This window comes from Lissotriton helveticus, chromosome 1_1 (assembly GCF_964261635.1).
Source record: "Lissotriton helveticus chromosome 1_1, aLisHel1.1, whole genome shotgun sequence".
NCBI lineage: Eukaryota > Metazoa > Chordata > Amphibia > Caudata > Salamandridae > Lissotriton > Lissotriton helveticus.
The window spans coordinates 1,455,278,725-1,455,303,708 of record NC_136057.1 but is presented as its reverse complement, the minus strand read 5'-3'; the positions used below and the strand labels follow the sequence as shown (position 1 = coordinate 1,455,303,708).

The window sequence follows — 24,984 nt, the reverse complement described above, 5'->3', positions numbered from 1 at the left end:
GAAGATTTTTACCTACAGTACAAAGAACTTTCATGGTCAGCACATTCGCCCCTAGGATAGTTTGTCTTTTTGAGGTGACACATATCCTCAATCACTCTAACCCATTCAATCTCTAACAAATATCAAAATATAAAAGTGCTAAAAATTGCTTCTATTTTTATCATATGGAGGAGGAGCAAGAGTGCGGCCTAAAACTTTGCAAATGGGATAATAACAGAGAACAAGTTTAAAGATTTACCATGAGTTTAAACAAAAAGTAAATGTCTTTCATAGATTTGCGTATGCAGGCCCGAGACCCCAGCTTGATATGCAAAGTTTTTGTTTTTTTTACCAATCAACTAATCAAAATAGCTTTCTGCGGTATGACAGCTTCCACCCGAGAGCCTTACGGGATTATTTACCAATAGACCGTTCCTCAGACTTAGAAGAAATTGCACTAACAAAAATAACTGTAATTACTATGCAGGCCTACTTAACAAAAAAATTACAAGATACACCCCACTAAGATAATTCAAAAGACAATGAAAAGAGGCTTTAATAACCCCTGTGAGCACTTCAAACTTATTAGAAACCAAAATGTGATGGTCTGATTTGAGTTACCACGTACAACACACATTCAAATAACGTAGGAAGGGTAATTAATAAAAATGGGGAATACTCCCATATGGCCCTTTAAATTTAGCAAAACCAATATTCACATACAAAAAAGGCAAGTCATTAAATATGTTTTGGTCCATACTAAACCAAAAGTAACTTCATGTAACAATCCTTTGAGGACAATGTAGAATCTTCTTCCAGTTTTCGGAAACTTCCCATGTGTACATTGTAATGTCTGCCCTTAATGAGCAAAGTGAAAGAGCTGGATATAGGTCTAAAAACTCCCTCGATCTTGAAAGACCATACCAACTGTGACTCGACTAATGTCATCAATATGATAATCTGCCTGTGCCGCCTTAAATATATAGGAATGACAACGGAGAAAGTTTGAATTAGGATAAATGAGCACAGGAGCACAATAAGATGCAGGAGGACGGTGACTAAATTGATGAGACACTTTCTGGGAAAGAACAACACGGAGATGGACTTAGAATAGTATGTTATAGACGGAGTTCCCCCTGGAGGAAACAATACAAAAGCAAGACTGTTCCGTTGTTAGCAGTGCTGGATACATCGTCTCAATAGCTCAGCCACAGGTTTGAATGAAGACATTCAATGGTTACAGCTAATAAGAGACCAACGTTAATTTTATGTTTGACGGCTCAATCTTCCAGTTTTCAGCTGTACGCACATGTAAGGAAGAGTTCACTAAAAACAGTCTATATCAGCCCAGCCTAGCTATTTTGATAATGACATGTATGTCCTCTCTTCAAATATTTTTGAGTTGCCATTCCATAGGATACACATTCCTCAATGGTTTTATACAAGTACTGAAACATATTTCCTGGGGCCCAATTGGATCCTGGAGGCACTGAAGATCCGTAATGCTTAATGTTTTGTCATGGTCTGTCTGAAGGGCTCCACTCGTTCTTCCAAACGTAAGTATTTCATTCTTTCCCCAAGTAGATACATTTAGTTTCCTGTCTGAAACCTTTAGGCAGTTGGCTCTGTATGGGCATCAACAAACTAGGGGCCTCCGAGCTGAGTAATCATTATACTTTCTACGAAGATTAACCACGCAGGACCAGTGGTTATTGGCCTAGTGTCAAGATAACGAACATTGGGCCAACGTCACCACGTTAACGTGGGCTCTGTTCTATGTGCAATGGTATTGAGTAGTAGCGGTCTAGCGTCCAGAATATGCGGCGCTGCCCCAAACGTCATTACGTTGATGTTGTCATCTCCTACACGCCCACTCTGGAACACAGAAATACGTATCACCCACTGTCTGGAACTGTTCGGTGACCGGCGGGGAGGGAACCAATAGGTGCATCAGAAGGCATTTTCTGTTGATGAAATAAGGCGGGCTCTGGGTTTTTTAACAATTGTAGTGGATAATGTCTTCCCGCATGCTTGCGCGGGGGAGGGTTTTTTTTCTGATTCAACTAAGTTGATAGACGAGTGACTTTTCAATCATCACAGTGAGATAATTGGGCCTTGTTGTGCCTGTGGGGACGCCCCCTGACTATTGGGTACGCAACTAAAGTATAATTGGGGTTTCGACACAAAGCATATGCAATCAGTAAATCGAATTGGTGCCTCTAAGTAATTAAGGTTCCTAAGTCAGAATTGTGCACTGACAGTGGTACACTGAAAACACTGCTTTCTCTTGAAATGCATGTCACCTGCCTATGTATTGTCTGTTTGTCCAACTACTTTCATACAGCTTACACAAACAATAAGCACAAGGTGATTTGCATCAGTAAAGCAATATATATATATATATATATATATATATATATATATATATATATATATATATATATAATATGCTACTTACCAGTATGCATCTGTTCTTGGCATGTAGGGCTGCTGACATTTATCTATGCATAGATCGCTGTCTAGTGTTGGGTCCGGATGATTGCACATTGTTGTCCTGGAAGAGTCTTCGAAGTATCACGAGATAGGTGGGTCCTCCCCTGGACTACAGTGCGCGTGGGCATCCTCTCCATGCTCAGATTGTTTTTCGCCATTGTGCCAGAGATGGAGTATGATACAGTAAGTGATGACCATGCTTGTGAATAATTCTGAGTGCTACAGCTGCGACAGGCACCGGGGAGGAGGGTGGGCGATATAAATGTCAGCAGCCCTACATGCCAAGAACAGATGCATACTGGTAAGTAGCATATTCCGTTCGAGGCATGTGGGCTGCTGAATTTATATCTATGCATAGAATAAATAGTAGTACCCTCCCTAGCGGCGGTTGCCTGTGCCAGCTGCAGCAGTCTGAAAAAGAGTTCTGAGAACAGCTTGACCTACAGCAGCTTGCTGTTTTGAGTGTACATCCACGCAGTAGTGTTTGGTGAATGTGTGTATGGTGGTCCATGTGGGTGCTCTACAGATATCCTCTAGAGGAATGTTACCCAGGAAAGCCATGGATGCCCCTACCTTGCGTGTGGAATGCGCTCTTGGGGGAACTGTTAATGTGCGTTTAGTCTTTTGATAACAGATCTGTATGCACTTAACAATCCATCTGGCTATACCTGATTTTGAAATTGTTGCCTTCTCTACACAGCACAAGGGCAACCCAAACAGTTGTTTAGTTTTCCTGAAACCTTTAGTCCTGTCTATGTAATACAGGAGAGCCCTTTTAACATCTAGTGTGTGTAGTGCTCTGTCTGCTACTGAATCAGGATTTGGGAAGAATACTGGTAGTTCAATAGTTTGGCTAATGTGGAACTGTGACACTACCTTGGGCATACATTTAGGGTTGGTACGCAGCACGACCCTATTAGCATGAATTTGAATGAAAGGCTCTTGAATAGTGAGTGCTTGCAGCTCACTAACCCGTCTGAGCGACGTAATCGCCACCAGAAAAGCCACTTTCCATGTGAGAAATTGAATCTCACAAGAGTGAAGAGGTTCAAATGGTGGACCCATGAGCCTGGTGAGGACTATGTTGAGGTTCCAGACAGGCGAAGGCGGGTGTCTTGGAGGAATGACTCTTTTGAGTCCCTCCGTAAAAGCTTTAATGGCTGGCACTCTGAAAAGGGAGAGATGCTGTCTATTTTGAAGATAAGCGGCCATTGCAGCTAAATGTATCCTGATGGAACTATACGCTAGATTGCATCTGTATAGGTGCAGCAAGTAACATATGATGTTTTGCGTGGAAGCATCTAGTGGATTAATGTTATTATTGGAACAATAGATGACAAAACGCTTCCATTTCGCCGCATAGCATGCCCTGGGGGTAGGTCTTCTAGCCTCCTTGATGATGTCCATACAGTCAGGGGGCAGGTTTAGGTAGCCAAACTCTATGACCTCAGGAGCCAGATTGCAAGGCTTAACTGTTGCGGATCTGGGTGCTGAATGTCTCCATGGCTCTGAGTGAGGAGCCTGGGTGTGAGTTTTAGTCGCTGATGGGGCACCACTGAAAGTTCTAGGAACGTGGTGTACCAGGCTTGCCTCGCCCACGTTGGAGCAACTAGGATGTGTCATGGAGTGCTGCCTCAGTTTGCGCACCACTAGCGGTATGAGTGGTGCCGGAGGAAAAGCGTACGCAAATCTCGCATTGCCCTGAGACTGCGGGTGTGGGAACCTGGCGGCGAAGGTGTGGCATTTTGCGTTTTCTGGTGGGGCGAAGAGGTCTATCTCTGGATGACCCCACTGCTGGAAATACGGTTGTAGCACTGAGGGATCGATCACCCACTCGTGCATCTGATGGCTGTGTCTGCTGAGCAGGTCCGCCATCTGGTTGTCCTTGCCTGGGAGGTGTTCCGCCATGAGGAACATGTTCCTCTGAATGGCCCACTTCCACATGCACTGTGCTAGGTGGGACAACTGTGGAGAGTGCGTCCCTCCCTGCTTTTGAATGTAATACATTGTAGTCATGTTGTCCGTCCGGATAAGCACGACTTTGTTGCAGAGATGCAACTTGAATGCCTTCATCGCCATGAAGATTGCCATCAATTCCAGGAGGTTGATGTGCAACCGTTTCTGCTGTGTGGTCCACAGTCCCTGCACAGTATAATGGAGGACATGAGCTCCCCAGCCCTGGAGAGATGCGTCCGCTGTTAGCACCACCTGTGGTACAGGCTCCTGGAACGGTCGTCCCCTGCAAAGGCTTTGTGTGTTCCACCAATACAGAGAGTTGTATGCACGACCGGTCACCAACACTAGGTCTTGCAGCTGTCCGTGAGCCTGGTTCCACTGGTGTGCTAAGCATTCCTGAAGCGGATGCATGTGTAGCCTCGCGTGAGGGACTATAAAGATGCAGGAGGCCATCATGCCTATAAGTTGCATGAACACTTGTGCAGGGAGTGAGTGTTGTGGCCTGAATTTTTTAATCAGCACCTTCATGCTGTTGACTCTCGCTGAGTTTGGTCGCGCTGTGGCAGTGAGAGTGTTTATTTCCGCACCTAGGTACTGTTGTACAGGGGCGGGTTGAAGATGAGACTTTGGGTAATTGAGTGAAAATCCTAGACTGTGTAGGAGGTGAATTGTGCGGGACATGTGGCTGGCACACTGCTGGGCCGATTTTGCTTGGACAAGCCAGTATTCTAGATACGGATAGACATGGATGTGTTGTCTCCGAAGATGCGCGGCCACTGTCGCCAAGCATTTGGTAAACACCCTGGGGGCAGTAGTGAACCCGAAAGGCAGGACCTTGAACTGGTAATGCTGGTTGTTGATGGTGAACCGGAGATATTTCCTGTGACTGGGGTGCATGGGAATGTGGAAATAGGCATCCTTCAGATCTAGGGTTGCTAGGAAATCCCCCTGACTGAGCAGCGGCAGAACTTGCTGTAAAGTGAGCATGTGAAAGTGTTCTGATGGGATGTATTGGTTTAGGGGTCTGAGGTCTAGAATGGGCCTGAGAGACCCGTCCTTTTTTGGGATTAAGAAGTACAGTGAATACACCCCTGTACCCTGTTGTTCTAAAGGCACGAGTTCTATGGCCCCTTTCTGCAGCATGGAGATGACTTCTTGCTGCAATAAGTGCATGTGCTCTGCGGACATAGGACAGTGCCTTGAGGGTATGTTGGGTGGAGTGGAGGTTAATTCTAGACAATAGCCGTGATGCATAAGTTGTCTCACCCACCTGTCCGTGGTAATGCTTTCCCAGACTGGCAGGAACTGCTGAAGTCTCCCCCCGACCGGTGTGGTATGGTCGGGGGCAGTGACAAGACGTCACTGTTTGTTAGTGGCGGAGGATCTGGCATTATTATTTCCACGTCCTCTACCTTTGGTTCTGTTTCCACGGTATCCACCCCTATTGTTCTTGTTATAGGTGGATTGTGTGCCTCCCTTGGTGTATTGGGCTTGTTGCGACGTTTGACCTCTAGAAGCTCCCCTGTTACCGGAGCGACGAAAGGAACTGCCTCTGAACTGTTGAAACTGCAGAGCTCCCATGGATTTAGCAGTTTCAGTGTCTTTTTTAATCTTCTCCAGAGTGGTGTCTACCTCTGGACCAAACAGGAAGTCAGGGTTAACTGGCTGATTAAGTAGAGTAGTTTGGATTTCTGACTTGAAACCAGAGATGCGGAGCCAGGCATGCCTTCTGAGCATTACGCTAGTGTTTATGGCCCTAGCCGCTGTGTCCGCTGCATCCAACGTACACTTAATGCAGGCGTTGGAGATCAACTTCCCTTCCTGTATAAGCATTTCTGCTCCCTCCTTATAAGCATCTGGCAGGTTTTGCAGGAGCTGCTCTAACGTGTCATAGTGGACCCTGTCATATCTTGCTAACAGGGCCTGTGTATTGGAGATCCTTCAAATATTAGCTGCTTGTGCTGCTATACGCTTCCCAGAAGCTTCTAAGATCTTGGATTCTTTTTCCGGAGGAGGAGCATCACCAGTTGTCTGAGAGTTTGCTCTTTTACAAGCATTAGCCACCACCAAGGAGTCTAAGGGGAGTTGGCCTCTGATATACGTAGTGTCCACTGGCGCAGGCCGGTACTTCCGTTCAATCCTGGGGTTCCCCACCCTCGCTTTAGTGGGCTCTTTAAAAATGTCGCTAGCATGTTTGAGCACACCCTTGAGCATAGGCAGAGTCTTTACAGATCTTTCCGATGTTGAGAACGTATCAAAGAGAAAGTCTTCCTCCACAGGGTCAGCGTGCATGTCGACATCATGGTTAAGGGCTGCCCTTTCAATTAGTGCGTTAAACGCAGCAGTATCTTCAGTAGGCAAATTTTGACTGCATAAGACTGAGTGTCAGGGGTGGTGTGTGGTTCATCAGGGTCAACAGTGTCAGCCCATGGCTGGGACTCATCCTGATCTGTGTCAATGGGATAGTTAAACTGGTCCTCATTGTCCCCTTCCTCCACATCCTCAGTGACAGGTGTGGGAGAGTAGGCATAGTCCTGCCCATAGGGCTGTATGGGTTCAAAGAGTGTAGGAGAGGCTGTAGAGTCCCTCTTTTTTTTTAGTGGTATTTTGTAAGACTCCATGGGAGTTTCAGGCCTGATTTTTCGTTTATAAACGGTGAGTCGACCTGAAGCGGAGTCGATGTACAATTTTGACTGTTCGTCATAGGACGGCGGTTGGAACAGAACGTCTTCCGTCCGAGGCTGGGTGGGTGCATCTCCCGTTGTGGACTTGGATGAGTTGGCAGCCTTTGGGAGTTGGACAGTTTTAGGCCGTGCCGTGGGTGGCAGGCCATATTTTATCGGCGCCGGAAGCATAGGAGATGAGCCTACTTGCTTGGAAGTCTTGGTCTTCGATCCGACTGACTCCGACAGGTCCGTGGGCTTGTGGCTCTTTGTCGACTCGGGCCGTTGCTGCGCAGCAGATACGCGTGTGTGCTTCGACGAGGTCTGTTCCTTTGGGCCGAGTTTGGATTTCGGCTCGAAGGCCTTGACTAACTGCGGCTTCTGAATCTTCGGTTCAATGGCTTTTTGTGCCTTGAGTCCCTTGGAAGAGTCGCCATCTTTGGAGCCGGACGTCGACGTCGATGTGAGCGTGACGTGTTTAACTGCAGACACGGGCTTTGTCGCTCCGATCTTCGGGTCGACGCCCCCTGTCGACCCAGAGGGGTCGAGCACACGTTTTGACTTGGTAGGTTCCGAAGTCGTCGAGCCGATGGTAGTTTTCACCACTTTCGGTGTTGTTTTAGTGTCTGTATGTTTCGGTTTCTGTTTGTCCACTGACTGTGGGCGTTCGACCGATGGCTCATTAGAAATGTTCTTAGTCGGGCCTCGAAGCGGGACTAGAGAACTTGTATGAAGATCTTGGCTAAGGCCTTCCGGCGATGCCTTGACCTGAGCCGTGGAAGAGTCTGTATGAGGCCCCGCTACTGCGGTTGGGCCTAGCTCCTCGCTTGAGTCGTCGTCGACGGCTCCGAGAGGTTGTACGTCGTCTCCTACCTCGACGATGTCTTCATCATGGACGTAGAGTTCTTCCTCGTCCTCATTGTATGGTGAGTCTTGCTCCGATGCGGGATCAGAGTGCTGAGCAGGATCCTCTTCTTGTACACCCTCCTCGCCGTCACCCCCGAAGATGTTTTCTGGATCGGGTGCCGACTCCCGCGCTGTCGAGCCGCGCGTCGAAGACGAAGAGTTTTCTTCGATCTGAATTTTGAACAGGCCATGCAGCTGGCCTCGTCGTGGTCCGGTGATAGACATTTATTGCACACCGGGTGTACACCGATGTGAGGGTATTTTGAGTTGCAAACGGGGCAGCGCTTGAACGGACTCCGTTCCATCGTCGATCGTCGATGGGCCTTTGGTGTCGAAAGGCAATCAGTCTTCGACGTCGTGTTCCAAGAAACTCGAAACAAGTAGAAGACACCGAACGAAAGACAATACAGATGCCCCGAAGGCCTTTTGGCCTGAAGAAAGAGTATTTATATATATTCCGAACTTGAGTTAAGAAGGTACATCCGAACCCAATGGCGGAAAAAAACAATCTGAGCATGGAGAGGATGCCCATGCGCACTGTAGTCCAGGGGAGGAGCCACCTATCTCGTGATACTTCGAATACTCTTCCAGGACAACAATGTGCAATCATCCGGACCCAACACTAGGCGGCGATCTATGCATAGATATAAATTCAGCAGCCCACATGCCTCGAACATATATATATATATATATATATATATATATATATATATATATATATATATATATATATATATATATATATATATATATACACACACACACACAGTAGGGCAAGAGCCTCTCTTAGTTTGGCTAACAGAAAGGAGAGCTAGCATAACAAGCAGTCTGTTAAGCGTTTTTTTATGTTAGTCCTGGTGATCCTACCCAGTGTGGACTAATAGACTCTCTTAGGAAATATGTAGATATGGGTTTCAATATAAAAAAGCTATTTCAATAAAAACAACTATACCATTATCTCAACAGGATTTATGATGTCCTTCAAAGTTATCCTGAAATCTTAATTTTACAAAGTTTGTAACTACAGTGAGAAGCCTCCCCAATGTAAAAGGAAAGTCTCTGAACCCATCCAAAAATTAGGGTAAGTGTTGGATACAAGAATACATGTATGCATGGTGAGGGACACTATGGCATGCCCACATGTGGAGTGCTTTTGCTGCGTTTTTTTTTACCCTTTTTTCACAGCACAGGTGGCTACAGATATAATGGTATATTCATCAACGGGAAGCAGGTGACATGCATGATAATCTTGTGAATTCCTACTTGCTGTTGGTGAGTGATGCTCATATTTCTCTTCAGGAACAAACGTTTTTCTCTTCCTGTTATTTCTACAGGAGTTGACCATACATCATTAGACATTAAAAGGTATGAAAGCATTAGGCCTCATGATTGCTGCATGGAATTAATGCATAGACAGGCAGGGAATATTGGTGCCCTGACAAGACCATAAACCCACCTGGGCTTTTTGGGTTGGCCGAAACATGCTGACATGAAAGTAGGGCTAGATAAGTCACTAAAGCTCACCACAGGCCCAGCATACTTCTTTTTAATCATACCAAAGGTACTCAACAATAAAGGTAAACCCTTGGGTCTACCTTGAGGTCTTTTTCAATATGTATCTGGACCCCTGCAATCAATCCAGCAAGCATTTATATAATAACTCCTAGCAATGGTTGAGTCCGCTGAGGTGGCATTTACCTACCCACGTGTGGAGAATGACCAATGATCAAGCATGCCATGATAAGTTGTGGGTGAGGCATCCTTCCCCAAATCTTTTGGATTCCTTTAGGTTTATCAGTTTAGCCTTTCACATAAACTAGGTTTCTTTAGCAAGTTATTCTAAACATCTAAGGAACCCAGATTTAAGTAATTTAAAAACAATTTAATAAAGAGCACTTGCTTTCTTTATGCAGTAAAAAATATTAGATTGAAGCAGCCCTGGTGTGAGAGTGGTGTGTGCATAATCAATCAATCAATCAATCAATCAATCACGGCATTTGTAAAGCACGCTACTCACCCGGGAGGGTCTCAAGGCGCTGGGGGAGAGGGGTATGTTACTGCTCGAACAACCAGATCTTGAGCTGCTTCCTGAAGGAAAGGTGGTCTTGGGTTCACCGAAGGTGGGTGGGGAGGGAGTTCCAAGTCTTGGCTGCCAGGTAGGAGAAGGATCTACCTCCGGCGGTGGCTCTGCGGATGCGTGGTACGGTGGCGAGGGCGTGGCTGGTCGATCGTAGCTGGCGTGTAGAAGGTCATGCGGTCGTTGAGGTAGTTGGGGCCTAGGTCGTGGAGAGCTTTGTGTGCGTGGGTGAGGAGTCTGAACGTGATTCTCTTGCCGACGGGGAGCCAGTGCAGGTCTCTCAGGTGTCCGGAGATGTGGCTTTGTCGGGGGATGTCCAGGATGAGTCGTGCGGAGGCGTTCTGGATGCGTTGGAGTCTTTTTTGAAGTTTGGCTGTGGTTCCGGCGTAGAGGGTGTTCCCGTAGTCCAGTCGGCTGGTGACGAGAGCCTGGGTAACGGTCTTCCTGGTTTCTGTGGGGATCCATCTGAAGATCTTACGGAGCATGCGCAGGGTGTTGAAGCATGATGAGGAAACTGCGTTGACTTGACTAGTCATCGAGAGGGAGGAGTCCAGGATGAAGCCCAGGTTGCGTGCGTGGTCCTTTGGCTTGGGAGCGGTGCCCAGGGCAGGGGGCCACCAGGAGTCGTCCCAGGCGGCGGGTGATGATCCCAGGATGAGGACTTCCGTCTTGTCTGAGTTCAGTTTCAGGCGGCTGTTCTTCATCCAATCGGCGACGTCTTTCATCCCTTCGTGTAGGCTGGCTCTGGCGGTGGCGGGGTCGTTGGTGAGGGAGAGGGTCAGTTGGGTGTCGTCGGCGTAGGAGATGATGTTGAGGTTGTGTTGGCGTGCGATGGCTGCGAGGGGGCTCATGTAGACGTAGAAGAGGGTTGGGCTGAGAGAAGATCCTTGTGGTACGCCACAGATGACTTCGCTGGCCTCGGATCTGAACGGGGGGAGGCGGACTCTCTGGGTTCTTCCGGCGAGGAACGAGATGATCCACTCTAGTGCTTTCTCTTGGATTCCGATGTTGCTGAGGCGTTGCACTTGGGTGCGGTGGCAGACAGTGTCGAACGCCGCAGAGAGTTCCAGGAGGATGAGGGCCGCTGTTTCCCCGTTGTCGATCAGGGCTCTGATGTTGTTGGTGGCTGCAATCAGGGCGGTCTCGGTGCTGTGGTTGGCCCGAAACCCGGACTGCGAGGGGTCGAGGGATCCGTTCGTCTCGAGGAAGGTGGCGAGCTGTCTGTTGACGGTCTTCTCGATGAATTTGGCAGGAAAAAGGAAGGAGCGAGATGGGACGGTAGTTCTTGAGGTCGGTGGGGTCCGCCGTTGGTTTCTTCAGGAGGGCGGTAAGCTCGGCGTGCTTCCAGCTCTCCGGGAAGGTGGCGGTGTGGAAGGAGGTGTTGATGACGTCTCGGAGATGGGGTGCGATGATGGCGTCGGCTTTGTTGAAGACGTGGTGTGGGCAGGGGTCGGTTGGTGATCCGGAGTGGATGGAGTTCATCGTGCGGGTGGTGTCTTCGGTGCTGATCGGGGTCCAGTTGCAGAGGGTGGTGGTGGCGGTCGTTGGTTCGATGGTTGGGTGCGTGGTTGGTGCGTTGAAGCTGTTGTGTATGTCGGTGATCTTGCGGTGGAAGAGCGAGGCGAGTGAGTTGCAGAGGTCTTGCGAGGGAGTGATGTCGTTGTTTCCGGCGCTGGGGTTGGAGAACTCTTTGACGATGATGAAGAGTTCCTTGCTGTCGTGGGCGTTGTTATCCAGTCGTTCTTTGAGGGCCGTCTTCTTGGTGGCGCGGATCAGCTGATGGTGTTTGCGGGTGGCGTGCTTGAGGGCGGTCCTGTTGTCTGTGGTCTGGTCGAGCCGCCAGGCTTTCTCAAGGGTGCGGCAGTTCTTCTTGGAGATCTTGAGTTAGTCGGTGAACCAGGGGGTTTTCTTGCTGCCGGGTCTGCTGGGAGGGTTCTTTAGTGGTGCGAGGTCGTCAGCGCAGTTGGTGAGCCACTTGGTGAGGTTGCTGGCTGCTTCGTTGGGGTCCGTTGTGCTGGTGGGAGTGTTCTGGCTGAGGGAGGCGGTGAGCTGCTCGGCGGTGATCTTGCTCCAGCTCCGGCGGGGAACCTGTTGCACGTGGTGGTGGGTCGTGGTCCTTCTGAAGCTGAAGTGGACCCAGCTGTGGTCGGTCCAGTAGAGTCCGGTGGAGTGGCTGAAGGAGATGTGCTTGCTGGATGAGAAGACTGGGTCAAGCGTGTGGCCGGCGTAGTGGGTGGGGGTGTTCACCAGTAGCTTGAGTCCGAGGTTGGCGAGGTTGTCCAGCAGGGTGGTGGTGTTTCTGTCATTGTTGTTCTCCAGGTGGAAGTGGAGGTCCCCTAGGAGGATGTAGTCGACGGAGGGAAGGGCGTGCGAGCTGATGAAGTCTGCGATGTCTTCGCTGAATTGTGTGGTGGTCCCGGGGGTCTGTAGATGAGGGTGGTCTTGGGGTTGGTGTGTATCTGGAAGTGGAGGTGTTCGGCGGCGGTGAAGGTTTCGTCGGAGTTGGTCGAGATGCGGATGGTGTTCTTGTGTACGATGGCGATGCCTCCTCCCGTCTGGTTGACGCGGTCCCTCCGGGTGATCTTGTATCCGTCCGGGATGGCTATTGCGATGTCGGGTGCTGAGGAGGCGTTCATCCAGGTTTCTGTGAGGAAGGCGACGTCTGGTGCTGTCGTGTCGAGCAGGTTCCAGAGTTCCACAGCGTGCCTGTGGACGGAGCGGGTGTTGAGCAAGATGCACTTGAGGTGGTTGTTGCTGGTGTCTGGCTTGGCGGGGGTGGTGCAGGTCCGGAGGCAGGTGAAACGGCAGGCTTGGCAGGCGAAGGGTCCGTGGGTCCGTTTCGGGGTGGCTCGGTAGCAACCATTTACCTACGGGGCAGGAAGTACAGTGTTTATGGATGATGGTGGAGGAGTGAAAGTGTAGGTCTTGAATGGTAGAGGGTACAGGTGGTGCAGGGCCACGTGGCATGGCACCAGGCGTTGGATAATTGAGGCGGTTAGCCGAGTGTGGGTAGGAATCGTGAGGTAGGGCCTAAGTGGTTAACAGAGGATATGATTTGGTGTAGTGGGGGAGGTAGAGAGGGTGTAGATGGGGATATGCTTTGGGTATGTAGTGAGGGATGTAGATATGAATGATGTAACTGGTGGTGCATTGTGCAGGTGCTCACGTAGAGCAATTGTGTAGCTAATAGTGTGGGGGATGATGGTGGAGGGTAGGTGAGACCACAGAGTCCTGACCACCAACAAGTGTCCCTCAAATTGACCAGGACCCTCCATCTCTCATAAGGAGCAGTATTCTGCCTCTCTAGAGATGGAACCATATGCCAACATACATACGTACCTAGGTCCTTCCCAAGCCCCCCCCCCCTTCCTGCCACTCCAGACACTGCACGGGCCAATCACTTGTCCTTCTCCCATCCCTTAGACACCGCCTCCCTCCGCCCTAGCTCCTATTCGCACACTCCCCCCTTCCTCTATCTAGTACTCCTTGTCTCCTCTCCCCCTTGGACTGCCCCCTCTACAGTTCCCCAGTTGTACCGTCCCATCACCTCTTCCCACTCTCACCGCCACCTTGCCAGCTTCGTCCAACCTTCATCTTGCCACTCCCTGGCCCTCAATTTGCCTTTTCCTCTCTTATACAGTACGTTTAAATAAGGCAACCCGGTCCTGATGATGATCCTAACTTGGGAGGATCGAAACGCCATCAACCGATCATACAGCGCAACTTACGGCGCAGCCTCAACTTTGGTTCATGAATAATCATTTGTCTCCCAATGTTTGAAGAGGAACCATTGTTTTGTATATAATTATTTTTCACTTCGTCACTTTGCGTCCCCCGATGTTTTTCCACCTGCCACTCGCGCCGTCACGGTTTGATCCAAGAGAACTACATGCACAAAGCCCCCTTGGGTTGCCTTCGCATCTCATGCTAACGGAGCTGTTATAACTGCCCTAAATGAACTGTGAAAAATTATTTTTAAATACAGGATGCAATGAGCACTTTTGAAAAAATACCGGGAGTCTCTCCTTTCTTTGCTACCTTGTAATGTCGCATACATAACTGTGTATCTATCTTTTCATTAAATCCGGATGAGACATTGTTGCTTATAAGGCATACATTCAGGGGTAAGCTGGTGAACATTGTTAAGTCATTCCTTATTAAAAGGGAGACCTGAAGCCCCAGATTGGGGCAGACTTTTTTGTTTTTGTTTGGTCCTGATGAAGTGCCGCCAGATCCTTTGGCTCTCGAGGCACGACACATGTTGACCACTCTTCACTAAAAGCTATCCTGGTACTTAAAGACCACATGATAGCACCACTGTTTTTATTTAGACTTGGTACCCTTACTCTATAAAAATTCGTTTTTAGGATACCAGAGCCTATTTTAGCCACAAACTCACTCACTCCACTAGTTACCCGGTCAGTTAGCTCCCTCACTTGCACTCATCCATACGGCGTCTTCAGATCAAAAGATCTCTGACAAAGAGCCCCCAGGCCAGTCAGGCATTGCAGCGTCGGACTGACGAGGAGCGCCCAATGAGGAAGCATGACACCCTAACAGGTGTGTGAAGGTACCAACAGCTGATCTTCAGGTCTTCCTGCGACAAGACTACCAGCCACTTGGGTCAACCTTTGGTGGCCATTTTGGCGAAGGATGAACTACCCCTACCTTGAGATTTGCTGATAGTGTGGGGGCATATAGGGTGTTTGTGGAAGTGTACGTGAGAATGTAGGGGATGGCATAGTTGTAAGTACTGGTTTGTGGGAGTAAAGAGTTGGAAGCAGGAGGAGACGTGTGCTCTGAGGCAGAGGATGTACTGAGATGGAAACCTGGGTCTTTGGGAAAGATGGCCTCTTTAAGGGGTGAATGTCATGCTTTACTGTAGAGATCCTTTCCTGCACATGTTCCAGTTGGTTTGTGCCGGAAATTAACACAAACTCTGCCTTAAGGAGTTAAGTTTCAATTTAGAGTTTGACATGGAGGCCTGCATTGTGGTGAGGTAATCGTTGAACTAGGGCACTACATTTTCTGATGAGACTTTTACTTAAAGTCAGGTGTCACCTGCATATTTAAATAAGACTTTAAAAAGGTACTACGGCTTAGTCAAAAAATTAACTGGATAAAACTCCATGCCCTACAATCGGTCTTCAAAAGGTACATTAACAAAAGAAAGCAGCATAAAAAGATGCAGAGCTAAATGAGTGGGGGGGGGGAGGAGGAAACGACTACCAGTTAGATACAGAGTATGTGAACACACACATACACTATGTGTACACTTGGAATATAATGCTCCACGTGACAATTAATTGCCTGACAATTACTTAGAGGGAAGTATTCTATTCAGTAATAAATAAAAATAGTTGTTTATGTTATTTAGCCTGGGTATGTTTCTTGTTTTTTGGTACTTGTGGGCATTTGTCAAGAGCTCCTTTGAACAGAAGAAATATATCTGATAGGCAGAAAGCAATCAAAAACTGTAAGAATTGTTTGTATAGAGCTTTAATAAAAAAATCTAGATGCTAGGATACCGTACTTGTTTAATCTTGATGAAAAATCTTTAATAAATCTATTAAATATTCAGGACAAGAGCTAGGATAAGAAGTTTGGTCACTATTCTGTTAATAATTTTTTTTTTACCAGTAATGAATGGATTGCGGATCGCTGTATGAAATGATTAATATTGTGAAAAGTTTTACAAATATCATCATAGGTCACTGTAGTCCGATTAGTAAGGTCATCATTTGCAAGAATTATGCATTCAATAGTAAATAATAATGTATAGCGTAAATGTTTAAGTTGTAGGTGATTGAGTGTGGCAGTGTGCAAATATGTTTAAGTAAAAATGCAAGAGGAAAGGATACGTGTAAATGGTAGTATAATGTAATGGTTTATGTGCAACATTCTGGTGTAGGAGTAAAGTGCTGGTGTAGGTTGTAGCTTTAAAGAGTAGTTTCTGTTGTAGCTACAAGATTGTAGTATGGGTAATTGAGTAGGGACAGTTTCCAGCCCTGTGCTTATTCCTCTCGCATACTTCACAAATCACACGGGGTTAACCCAATCGAAAGAACTACTAGACATTGGCAAGTCAACAGGGCCGGCGGGATCGCCCCTCATCTGTGCCAACTAGAATTTTTTTTAAAGTTCCTTTGCTGATGCTTTATCACACAACAATACTGTACTCTGTTCCAACTCGACACTACTGAAAACACCACACTAGACCCCAATCAGCACCCTAAGTTACAGAACCATCTTCAAAATAACATACCCAGCTAAACTCCTGGTACAACCCATTTACAATCATTTAGCACATTTCCTCAAAGCAAACGACTCCATCCCTACCTAACATGTTCCCAACCAAAGCGGGGCAAAGAGCCATCATCGTTGTCAATGTAAGATGACCTGATGTTAAAAGGCGACACTAACAGCCCAGAGATAGCATTTCTTTTCAGCCTCTTACCAGTCTTTGACACAACAAACAACCATTCTTCTATCCAGACTAAAGGATCTTATTTATTTATTTATTTTATTTTATTTTGAAAGTTTTATATAGCGCGGACAAGATCCTTGCGGATATCAGAGCGCTTTACATGGAAGGAGTACATGAGGGATCATAGTTCAGAGATAAAACATCGTCAAACAAATAAATCAAAAGAAGCAATCAGTACAATCAGATAGGTCATGCATAGGGTGCAGTATGATCTAATGATCTGTGCATTAAAAACAAATAGAGGTATAATACTGCAATAAAAGGCATACATTCACTAGTTGATAATAATCTAACATAGGCCATTTCTTAGGGTGCTATATAAAGTAAAAGTAAAGTCCACATTTGTAAAGCGCACAATCACCCGTTAGGGTCTCTAGGCGCTGGGGGGCCGTCGGGAAGATTAAGCGAGCTATTGCCCAGAGTCACATGGTGCTGGGCTAACCTGCCGCCGGAGCCGGGGATCGAACCGTGGTCCCCAGATTCCAGCGTCAGTCGCCCTGGCCGCGGCGCCACTAACGATCGGTGCATTATAAACAAATAGAAGTATAGTACTACAAAAAAAGGCATTCACACGCTAATTAATAGTAGTCTTTCTAATTAATAGTAGTATTTCTTAGGATGCTATATGGGCTAACTATCGGTGCATTAAGAGTGATTGGAGGTATGTTACTGCAAAGTGGCAAACATTCGCTAGTTAAAATTAGCCTAATGAGTGTTTCCCAAGGGTGAGTTCAAGTGGTGAAAAAGACTAGTCCAGAATGGCCGACAGAGGTAGAGAGAGAGGGAGAGACCAGTCTAAGATGGCAGCCAAAATGCAAGGATTCCAGAGTTTGGTTTCTCTTTCTACTCTGGGGATGTCGAATTAGTCCATCTTCCATGTTGATTGAGGGGGGGAGCAGAGTTCAGCTTCTATGCTGCTAGATGGTGGCTTATCTCTGTGTTGCTGCTCCCTGACCGCGTTGGTATGTAGCTTCATGGTGGGCAGGGGGGCGATTTATGGTTCCAGCTTTATGGCCCCAGCCAGGTTAGCAATGAAGAGTGAAAAGCCCGCGCAAATACCAGTCACATAGAAGTCCGGGCAAAGCGTAAAACAAAGCCTGCATGAATGTTTGATATGATGTGAATACAGGTAGTTGCCCTTCGCGTCGCCCCAAAGGCTGTCTAAAAAGTTTTGTGTGCTGTATTCCAGGCAGGGAGTGGAAAGACCTGCAATGGAACTTTGGTGGATAGCTCAGCGTACAATTACCTTAGACATCACCACTGACGCTGCTGCTCCCATCAGGCTTCTCCCAAGTTGCGCAGAGGGTGCCCCCAACACACCGGTAAACAGAGCATACCGGCCGTGTGAGGGGGGGGAGGGGGGGAAGCCTCCCGCCCAAAACGCTGCCACAAGCATCCAAACACTGTCGCACCAGAGCCGCTCCAGATGCCCCCATTCGGTACTCACCGAACCACTGGACGGCGGGGGGGGGGGGGAGGTCCTCCGTCGAATCCTTGCTAAAAACACACCAAGGGGCACACCGGAGCCGCTCCAGACATCGACCGCTCCGTCTTGAAACCTTCCTTAGATCTTGTAATCATCAGTCCTGTTAAACCCATCTCTTACAACGATCCTTGCTACAAATCTTCAGATATGTACAAGATAACATGGCAAGGCCTAAAGGCTCCTCATTGGCAATACTCTGCTACAATTGCTATAAAAATCTGTTAACAGGCTGTGGGTTCAGTTTAATGGCCGCAGAAACCTGGGAGAAGAGGAACCGAAAATGCCATGGCTGCATGTGTTGTGTAACTCAATCTTTTGCATATCTGATGACTCCTGCTTCAGTGTGCCTGGCTGTTGATGGAAATAGCGGCTGACTCGCATGGGTCAATACCTACCTCAAGCTTACTTCCATTTCTACTTTCCTGCAATTGCAATTGTTTTATGGCCTGTTATCCGCCTCTTCTAATGGGTACCAATTGGTGAACAGTGCAGAGAATATAGGGTGGTGAGACTGAATTAACCAGAAGGGAGCTTCTTGGAAGAGTGGGTGGTAACCCAAAAAGCCCAACCTATATCAAAGGAATTACTATAGTTGGCTAAGAAACCAAAACAGGGAGTCCTGCTGAGGAGGTGGGTACAGTCTACAGTGGCGGGAGTTGGAAAGTAGTTGAGTGTCAGTAGAATTGCCAGTGCTTTCCACCACATTAGTGGAGGAAGCATATTTTCCATGCTGCATGTAATCAGGACAGTACGCCCTTAGTGAGATGAAAAGAGAACTGCTGTGCATTGTATTCTAAGTCTCCACATATGACTGTTTCTGTGACCTACTATTTTAAGAGCCCTGGACAAGGGAACTCCTTGTGTGTTTGAGGAATTTCATAAGAGTGTATTCTTATACAATGTGCTTGTTCATGCCTTGGTGCGTTGTGTAAAGCCTCTCAACCTTATGAAAATAAATCCGCTGGAAAGAATTGGTCCTAAAATGTTAAAAGTGGGAATTTACAAGCAACTGGCATGTTGCCATCAAGTCTTGGTCTTTGAATCATATCTATCAAAGTTATATAAAACTATTACTTTGTTTCTGCATCACCAATTCGAAAAGGAAATTGTTAAGTTCTGCAGAACCATTCACTCTGGTATTACAAATTAAATGCTGATAATGGGGGCAAAGAGACTCCGTATGAAGAATGTACTGCTTTGTTTGAAAGTCGTTTACAATTAGTAGCTTGCTGACTCAATCAAAGGTGCAGAGGACCCAAAATACCAATAATTGATTTCACATTTACTAAAACCAGTACAGGCTACTTTGAGCCTGTTGGAGAAATGTTTTGACTCCAGTCTTTCTCCTCCCATACATCCATCAGCTACCACTACTATGCAATGACATCAGGCTGTGTCTACAGATTGCACCAGGCCAAAGTCTGTTTGGACTAGTGATTCCTAAACCACGAAAGTACCTCCATATGAAGGTACTCTTACATGGGGTTTCCAATGCTGTGCTTTCAGAGAGAGGGAGTTTAAACAGTTATTGTACCCTTAACATTCCAGAAACACATACCTCCAGTTCCCGAAGCCGGCCTAGCAGCTCCCGGCTCACTCCCAGATCGAGAACACCATCTCCGGTCACCATATCCGCGCTGAGCTGCTGCACATCCACAGCCTCCGACGCCATCACCTGAGGAGCGGAACAGAGGGATATTAAAGGCACAGGAGATCAGTCATACTATCCAACCAGAGCCAAATGCACACATGAATATCACCAAGACCCACAACGCCTATAAACTGGGCCGGACTGGCTGTAGCGGGCACTGGGCGTTTCCTCGGTGGGCCGCCAGGGTGGGGGCCAGTTATAGACACCTGGGGGGGGATCATTTTTGTTTCTGGGGCTGGTTTTGCAGCATATCTGCAATATCGCCCCCCAACCTCCATTCCTTCGCCCACTGGACCAACGTAGCATCAAGACAGTGCATTCCAAAAGCATTCACTTCTTTTAATGGCTCTCAGACACACTGCCAAGTGGTGACCCACCATCCAACAAGCACCAACCCACGAACTAAGTCAGTGCCCTCCATACAAGAAAAAGTTGTCTAACCCCACCCAACATCACCCAGCGATCAACAACTGTAGTCTACTCATTCAGCACAACCCTCCTAAACATCAATAATTACCACCACGACAAGCCGAATAGGAGCAACACTCTAACCCCTCACTTAAGAGACTAGGGCAAATATTGCATGACTGGTGAGACTTAGCTCTTAAATGATACATTGTTGGACTCGGTTGCACGTATAAAAGGTATCCTTCTCCACTTAGGTCTATATGCGACTCCTGTTCTACATATTGCTGATGCAATTAAGACAATTCTCACTGCAGAGAAACTGCAGAGAGCGGCTTCCAGTGCAATGTCAGAACACAGAGCAGCTCCCAGTGAAATCATCAATGCAGGAATAGTGGCTCTCCCATGCAATGCCATTGCAGGGATGGCGGCTCCCCCATGTGATATTTCTGCAGTAAGAAAAGACTGAGTGATGTGTCACTGCAGGGAGTGTAGCTTCTGGCGTGGCATCACTGGAGGAAGGACAGCTCACAGTAGCCTCACCCTCGTGTGAGGTCAATGCAGTGTGAGGAGAGGACCCAGTGTGGTGTCACTGCAGTGCAGACAGCAACTGGTGTTGCTGCATTGCGAGGACAGTGTGGTGTCACTGCAGTAAGGGCTACTGCTAGAATGCTGTGAATGCAGTGTGAGGAGAGGACCCAGTGCGGTGTCACTGCAGTAAGGGCTGCTCTTAGAATGCTGTGAATGCAGTGTGAGGAGAGGACCCAGGGTGGTGTCACTGCAGTAGGGCCTGCTCCTAGAATGGTGTGAATGCAGTGTGAGGAGAGGACCCAGGGTGGTGTCGCTGCAGCAAGGGCTGCTCCCAGAACGCTGTGAATGCAGTGTGAGGAGAGGACCCAGTGTGGTGTCACTGCATCAAGGGCTGCTCCTAGAATGCTGTTAATGCAGTGTGAGGAGAGGACCCAGTGTGGTTTCACTGCAGTAAGGGCTGCTCCCAGAATGCTGTGAATGCAGTGTGAGGAGAGGACCCAGGGTGGTGTCACTGCAGTAAGGCCTGCTCCTAGAATGCTGTGAATGCAGTGTGAGGAGAGGACCCAGTGTGGTGTCACTGCAGTAAGGGCTGCTCCTAGAATGCTCTGAATGCAGTGTGAGGAGAGGACCCAGTGTGGTGTCACTGCAGTAAGGGCTGCTCCCAGAACGCTGTCATGCAGTGTGAGGAGAGGACCCAGTGTGGTGTCACTGCATCAAGGGCTGCTCCTAGAATGCTGTTAATGCAGTGTGAGGAGAGGACCCAGTGTGGTTTCACTGCAGTAAGGGCTGCTCCCAGAATGCTGTGAATGCAGTGTGAGGAGAGGACCCAGGGTGGTGTCACTGCAGTAAGGCCTGCTCCTAGAATGCTGTGAATGCAGTGTGAGGAGAGGACCCAGTGTGGTGTCACTGCAGCAAGGGCTGCTCCTAGAATGCTGTGAATGCAGTGTGAGGAGAGGACCCAGTGTGGTGTCACTGCAGTAAGGGCTGCTCCCAGAACGCTGTCATGCAGTGTGAGGAGAGGACCCAGTGTGGTGTCACTGCAGTAAGGGCTGCTCCCAGAACGCTGTCATGCAGTGTGAGGAGAGGACCCAGTGTGGTGTCACTGCAGTAAGGGCTGCTCCCAGAACGCTGTCATGCAGTGTGAGGAGAGGACCCAGGGTGGTGTCACTGCAGCAAGGGCTGCTCCTAGAATGCTGTGAATGCAGTGTGAGGAGAGGACCCAGTGTGGTGTCACTGCAGTAAGGGCTGCTCCCAGAACGCTGTCATGCAGTGTGAGGAGAGGACCCAGTGTGGTGTCACTGCAGTAAGGGCTGCTCCCAGAACGCTGTCATGCAGTGTGAGGAGAGGACCCAGGGTGGTGTCACTGCAGCAAGGGCTGCTCCTAGAATGCTCTGAATGCAGTGTGAGGAGAGGACCCAGTGTGGTGTCACTGCAGTAAGGGCTGCTCCCAGAACGCTGTCATGCAGTGTGAGGAGAGGACCCAGTGTGGTGTCACTGCAGTAAGGGCTGCTCCCAGAACGCTGTCATGCAGTGTGAGGAGAGGACCCAGGGTGGTGTCACTGCAGTGAAGACAGCAACTACTGTTGCTGCATTGCGAGGACAGGGTGGTGTCACTGCAGTAAGGGCTGCTCCTAGAATGCTCTGAATGCAGTGTGAGGAGAGGACCCAGTGTGGTGTCACTGCAGTAAGGGCTGCTCCCAGAACGCTGTCATGCAGTGTGAGGAGAGGACCCAGTGTGGTGTCACTGCATCAAGGGCTGCTCCTAGAATGCTGTCAATGCAGTGTGAGGAGAGGACCCACTGTAGTGTCCCTGCAGTAAGGGATTCTCTTAGAATGCTGTCAATGCAGTGTGAGGAGAGAACCCAGCGTGGTGTCACTGCAGTAAGGGCTGCTCCTAGAATGCGGTCAATGCAGTGTGGTGTCACTGCAGTAAGGGCTGCTCCCAGAACGCTGTCAATGCAGTGTGAGCAGAGGACCCAGTGTGGTGTCACTGCAGTGAAGACAGCGACTGCTGTTGCTGCATTGCGAGGACAGGGTGGTGTCACTGCATTAAGGGTTGCTCCTAGAATGCTGTCAATGCAGTGCGAGGCGTGGACCCAGTGTGGTGTCCCTGCAGTAAGGGCAGCTCCTAGAATGCTGTGAATGCAGTGTGAGGAGAGGACCCAGTGTGGTGTCACTGCAGTAAGGGCTGCTCCCAGAACGCTGTCATGCAGTGTGAGGAGAGGACCCAGTGTGGTGTCACTGCAGTAAGGGCTGCTCCCAGAACGCTGTGAATGCAGTGTGAGGAGAGGACCCAGTGTGGTTTCACTGCAGTAAGGGCTGCTCCCAGAATGCTGTGAATGCAGTGTGAGGAGAGGACCCAGGGTGGTGTCACTGCAGTAAGGCCTGCTCCTAGAATGCTGTGAATGCAGTGTGAGGAGAGGACCCAGTGTGGTGTCACTGCAGCAAGGGCTGCTCCTAGAATGCTGTGAATGCAGTGTGAGGAGAGGACCCAGTGTGGTGTCACTGCAGTAAGGGCTGCTCCCAGAACGCTGTCATGCAGTGTGAGGAGAGGACCCAGTGTGGTGTCACTGCAGTAAGGGCTGCTCCCAGAACGCTGTCATGCAGTGTGAGGAGAGGACCCAGGGTGGTGTCACTGCAGCAAGGGCTGCTCCTAGAATGCTCTGAATGCAGTGTGAGGAGAGGACCCAGTGTGGTGTCACTGCAGTAAGGGCTGCTCCCAGAACGCTGTCATGCAGTGTGAGGAGAGGACCCAGTGTGGTGTCACTGCAGTAAGGGCTGCTCCCAGAACGCTGTCATGCAGTGTGAGGAGAGGACCCAGTGTGGTGTCACTGCATCAAGGGCTGCTCCTAGAATGCTGTCAATGCAGTGTGAGGAGAGGACCCACTGTAGTGTCCCTGCAGTAAGGGATTCTCTTAGAATGCTGTCAATGCAGTGTGAGGAGAGAACCCAGCGTGGTGTCACTGCAGTAAGGGCTGCTCCTAGAATGCGGTCAATGCAGTGTGGTGTCACTGCAGTAAGGGCTGCTCCCAGAACGCTGTCAATGCAGTGTGAGCAGAGGACCCAGTGTGGTGTCACTGCAGTGAAGACAGCGACTGCTGTTGCTGCATTGCGAGGACAGGGTGGTGTCACTGCATTAAGGGTTGCTCCTAGAATGCTGTCAATGCAGTGCGAGGCGTGGACCCAGTGTGGTGTCCCTGCAGTAAGGGCAGCTCCTAGAATGCTGTGAATGCAGTGTGAGGAGAGGACCCAGTGTGGTGTCACTGCAGTAAGGGCTGCTCCTAGAATGCTGTGAATGCAGTGTGAGGAGAGGACCCAGTGTGGTGTGAAAGCAGTGAAGACAGCAACTGGTGTTGCTACATTGTGAGGACAGGGTGGTGTCACTGCAGTAAGGGCTTCTCCTCCAATGCTGCCAATGCAGTGTGGGAAGGAGACCCAGTGTGTTGTCACTGCAGTAAGGGCTGCTCCCAAAATGGTGTCAATTCAGTGTGAGGAGAGGACCCAGTGTGGTGTCACTGCAGTAGGGTTCAGCCTCTGCAGAAGTAATAGCTCTCGAACTGGCGTCACTACCGTAGGGGCAGCTCCCACTGTGCCAGTCTGCACCAGTCCAGCTGCTTTGTCCATTTTCTTGCTTTGAAATTTATGGCTGCTATGTGATGTGCATTCATTATGTGCACTGGGCGCTCATGCATAGTGCTGAAGTCAGCCTGCCTCAAACGAATCTGTGTTTTCTGCGAGCTGACGATTATTAAAGCGCCCAACGCAGAGTGACACTGTTGTATTGTATTGTAATTGCATTTATATAGCGCTTACTACCCCTGGCGAGGCGTCGAAGTGTGGTAGTACAACACCAAAAGTTGTTCAGAACTACCACTGTGGCTAAATCCTCCCCCTCCCCCCGCCCATCTATGAAACGACTGAACATAAAGCCACTGCAAAGAGTGGCCAGCTCACTGAGCAAGCTTCAGAAGGCAGAGGTGATGGGGGCACTGCTGGTACACAGAGACAGGCAGGAGGCTCACACAGAGCCCAGTCTCACTGCTGGCCTGCTTCCTGCTGGGAAGGGGGTTTGAGGGGAGGCTGAGGCAGGGACAGCCCGAGTGCAGCCATCCAATGGTTACAAGAACGCTGGATGCCGGCCTGGGGGCTCGGGAATACGAGCACATTTAACAGACGCCCCCAGGGCGGCGCTGCTCTCATCTCTTCGAGTGCCTCACGGACCACGGCGCAAGTACAAAGGAGCCAGGGTTTGAAAACCTTTACCACAGAGGGCGAGGCCGTGACCCGAAGCGCAGCAAGTGCGCCTGCACGAAGCAAGCGTCTGTACCCTTGGAGCGCGGGCATCCGTTC

The 24,984-nt window shown here is 49.0% G+C and overlaps 1 protein-coding gene across 1 annotated transcript in view; it reads right to left on the bottom strand.

Moving 5' to 3' along the window:
- NCKAP5L (NCK associated protein 5 like) overlaps nucleotides 1–24,984 on the bottom strand; it is a 107,590-nt gene that overhangs the window by 67,331 nt on the left and 15,275 nt on the right. The window contains exon 2 of the mRNA XM_078685945.1: nucleotides 19,606–19,722. Coding sequence (XP_078542071.1) covers nucleotides 19,606–19,719 — 114 coding nt within the window. The 5' untranslated portion in view covers nucleotides 19,720–19,722. The remainder of the gene's footprint in view (nucleotides 1–19,605; nucleotides 19,723–24,984) is intronic.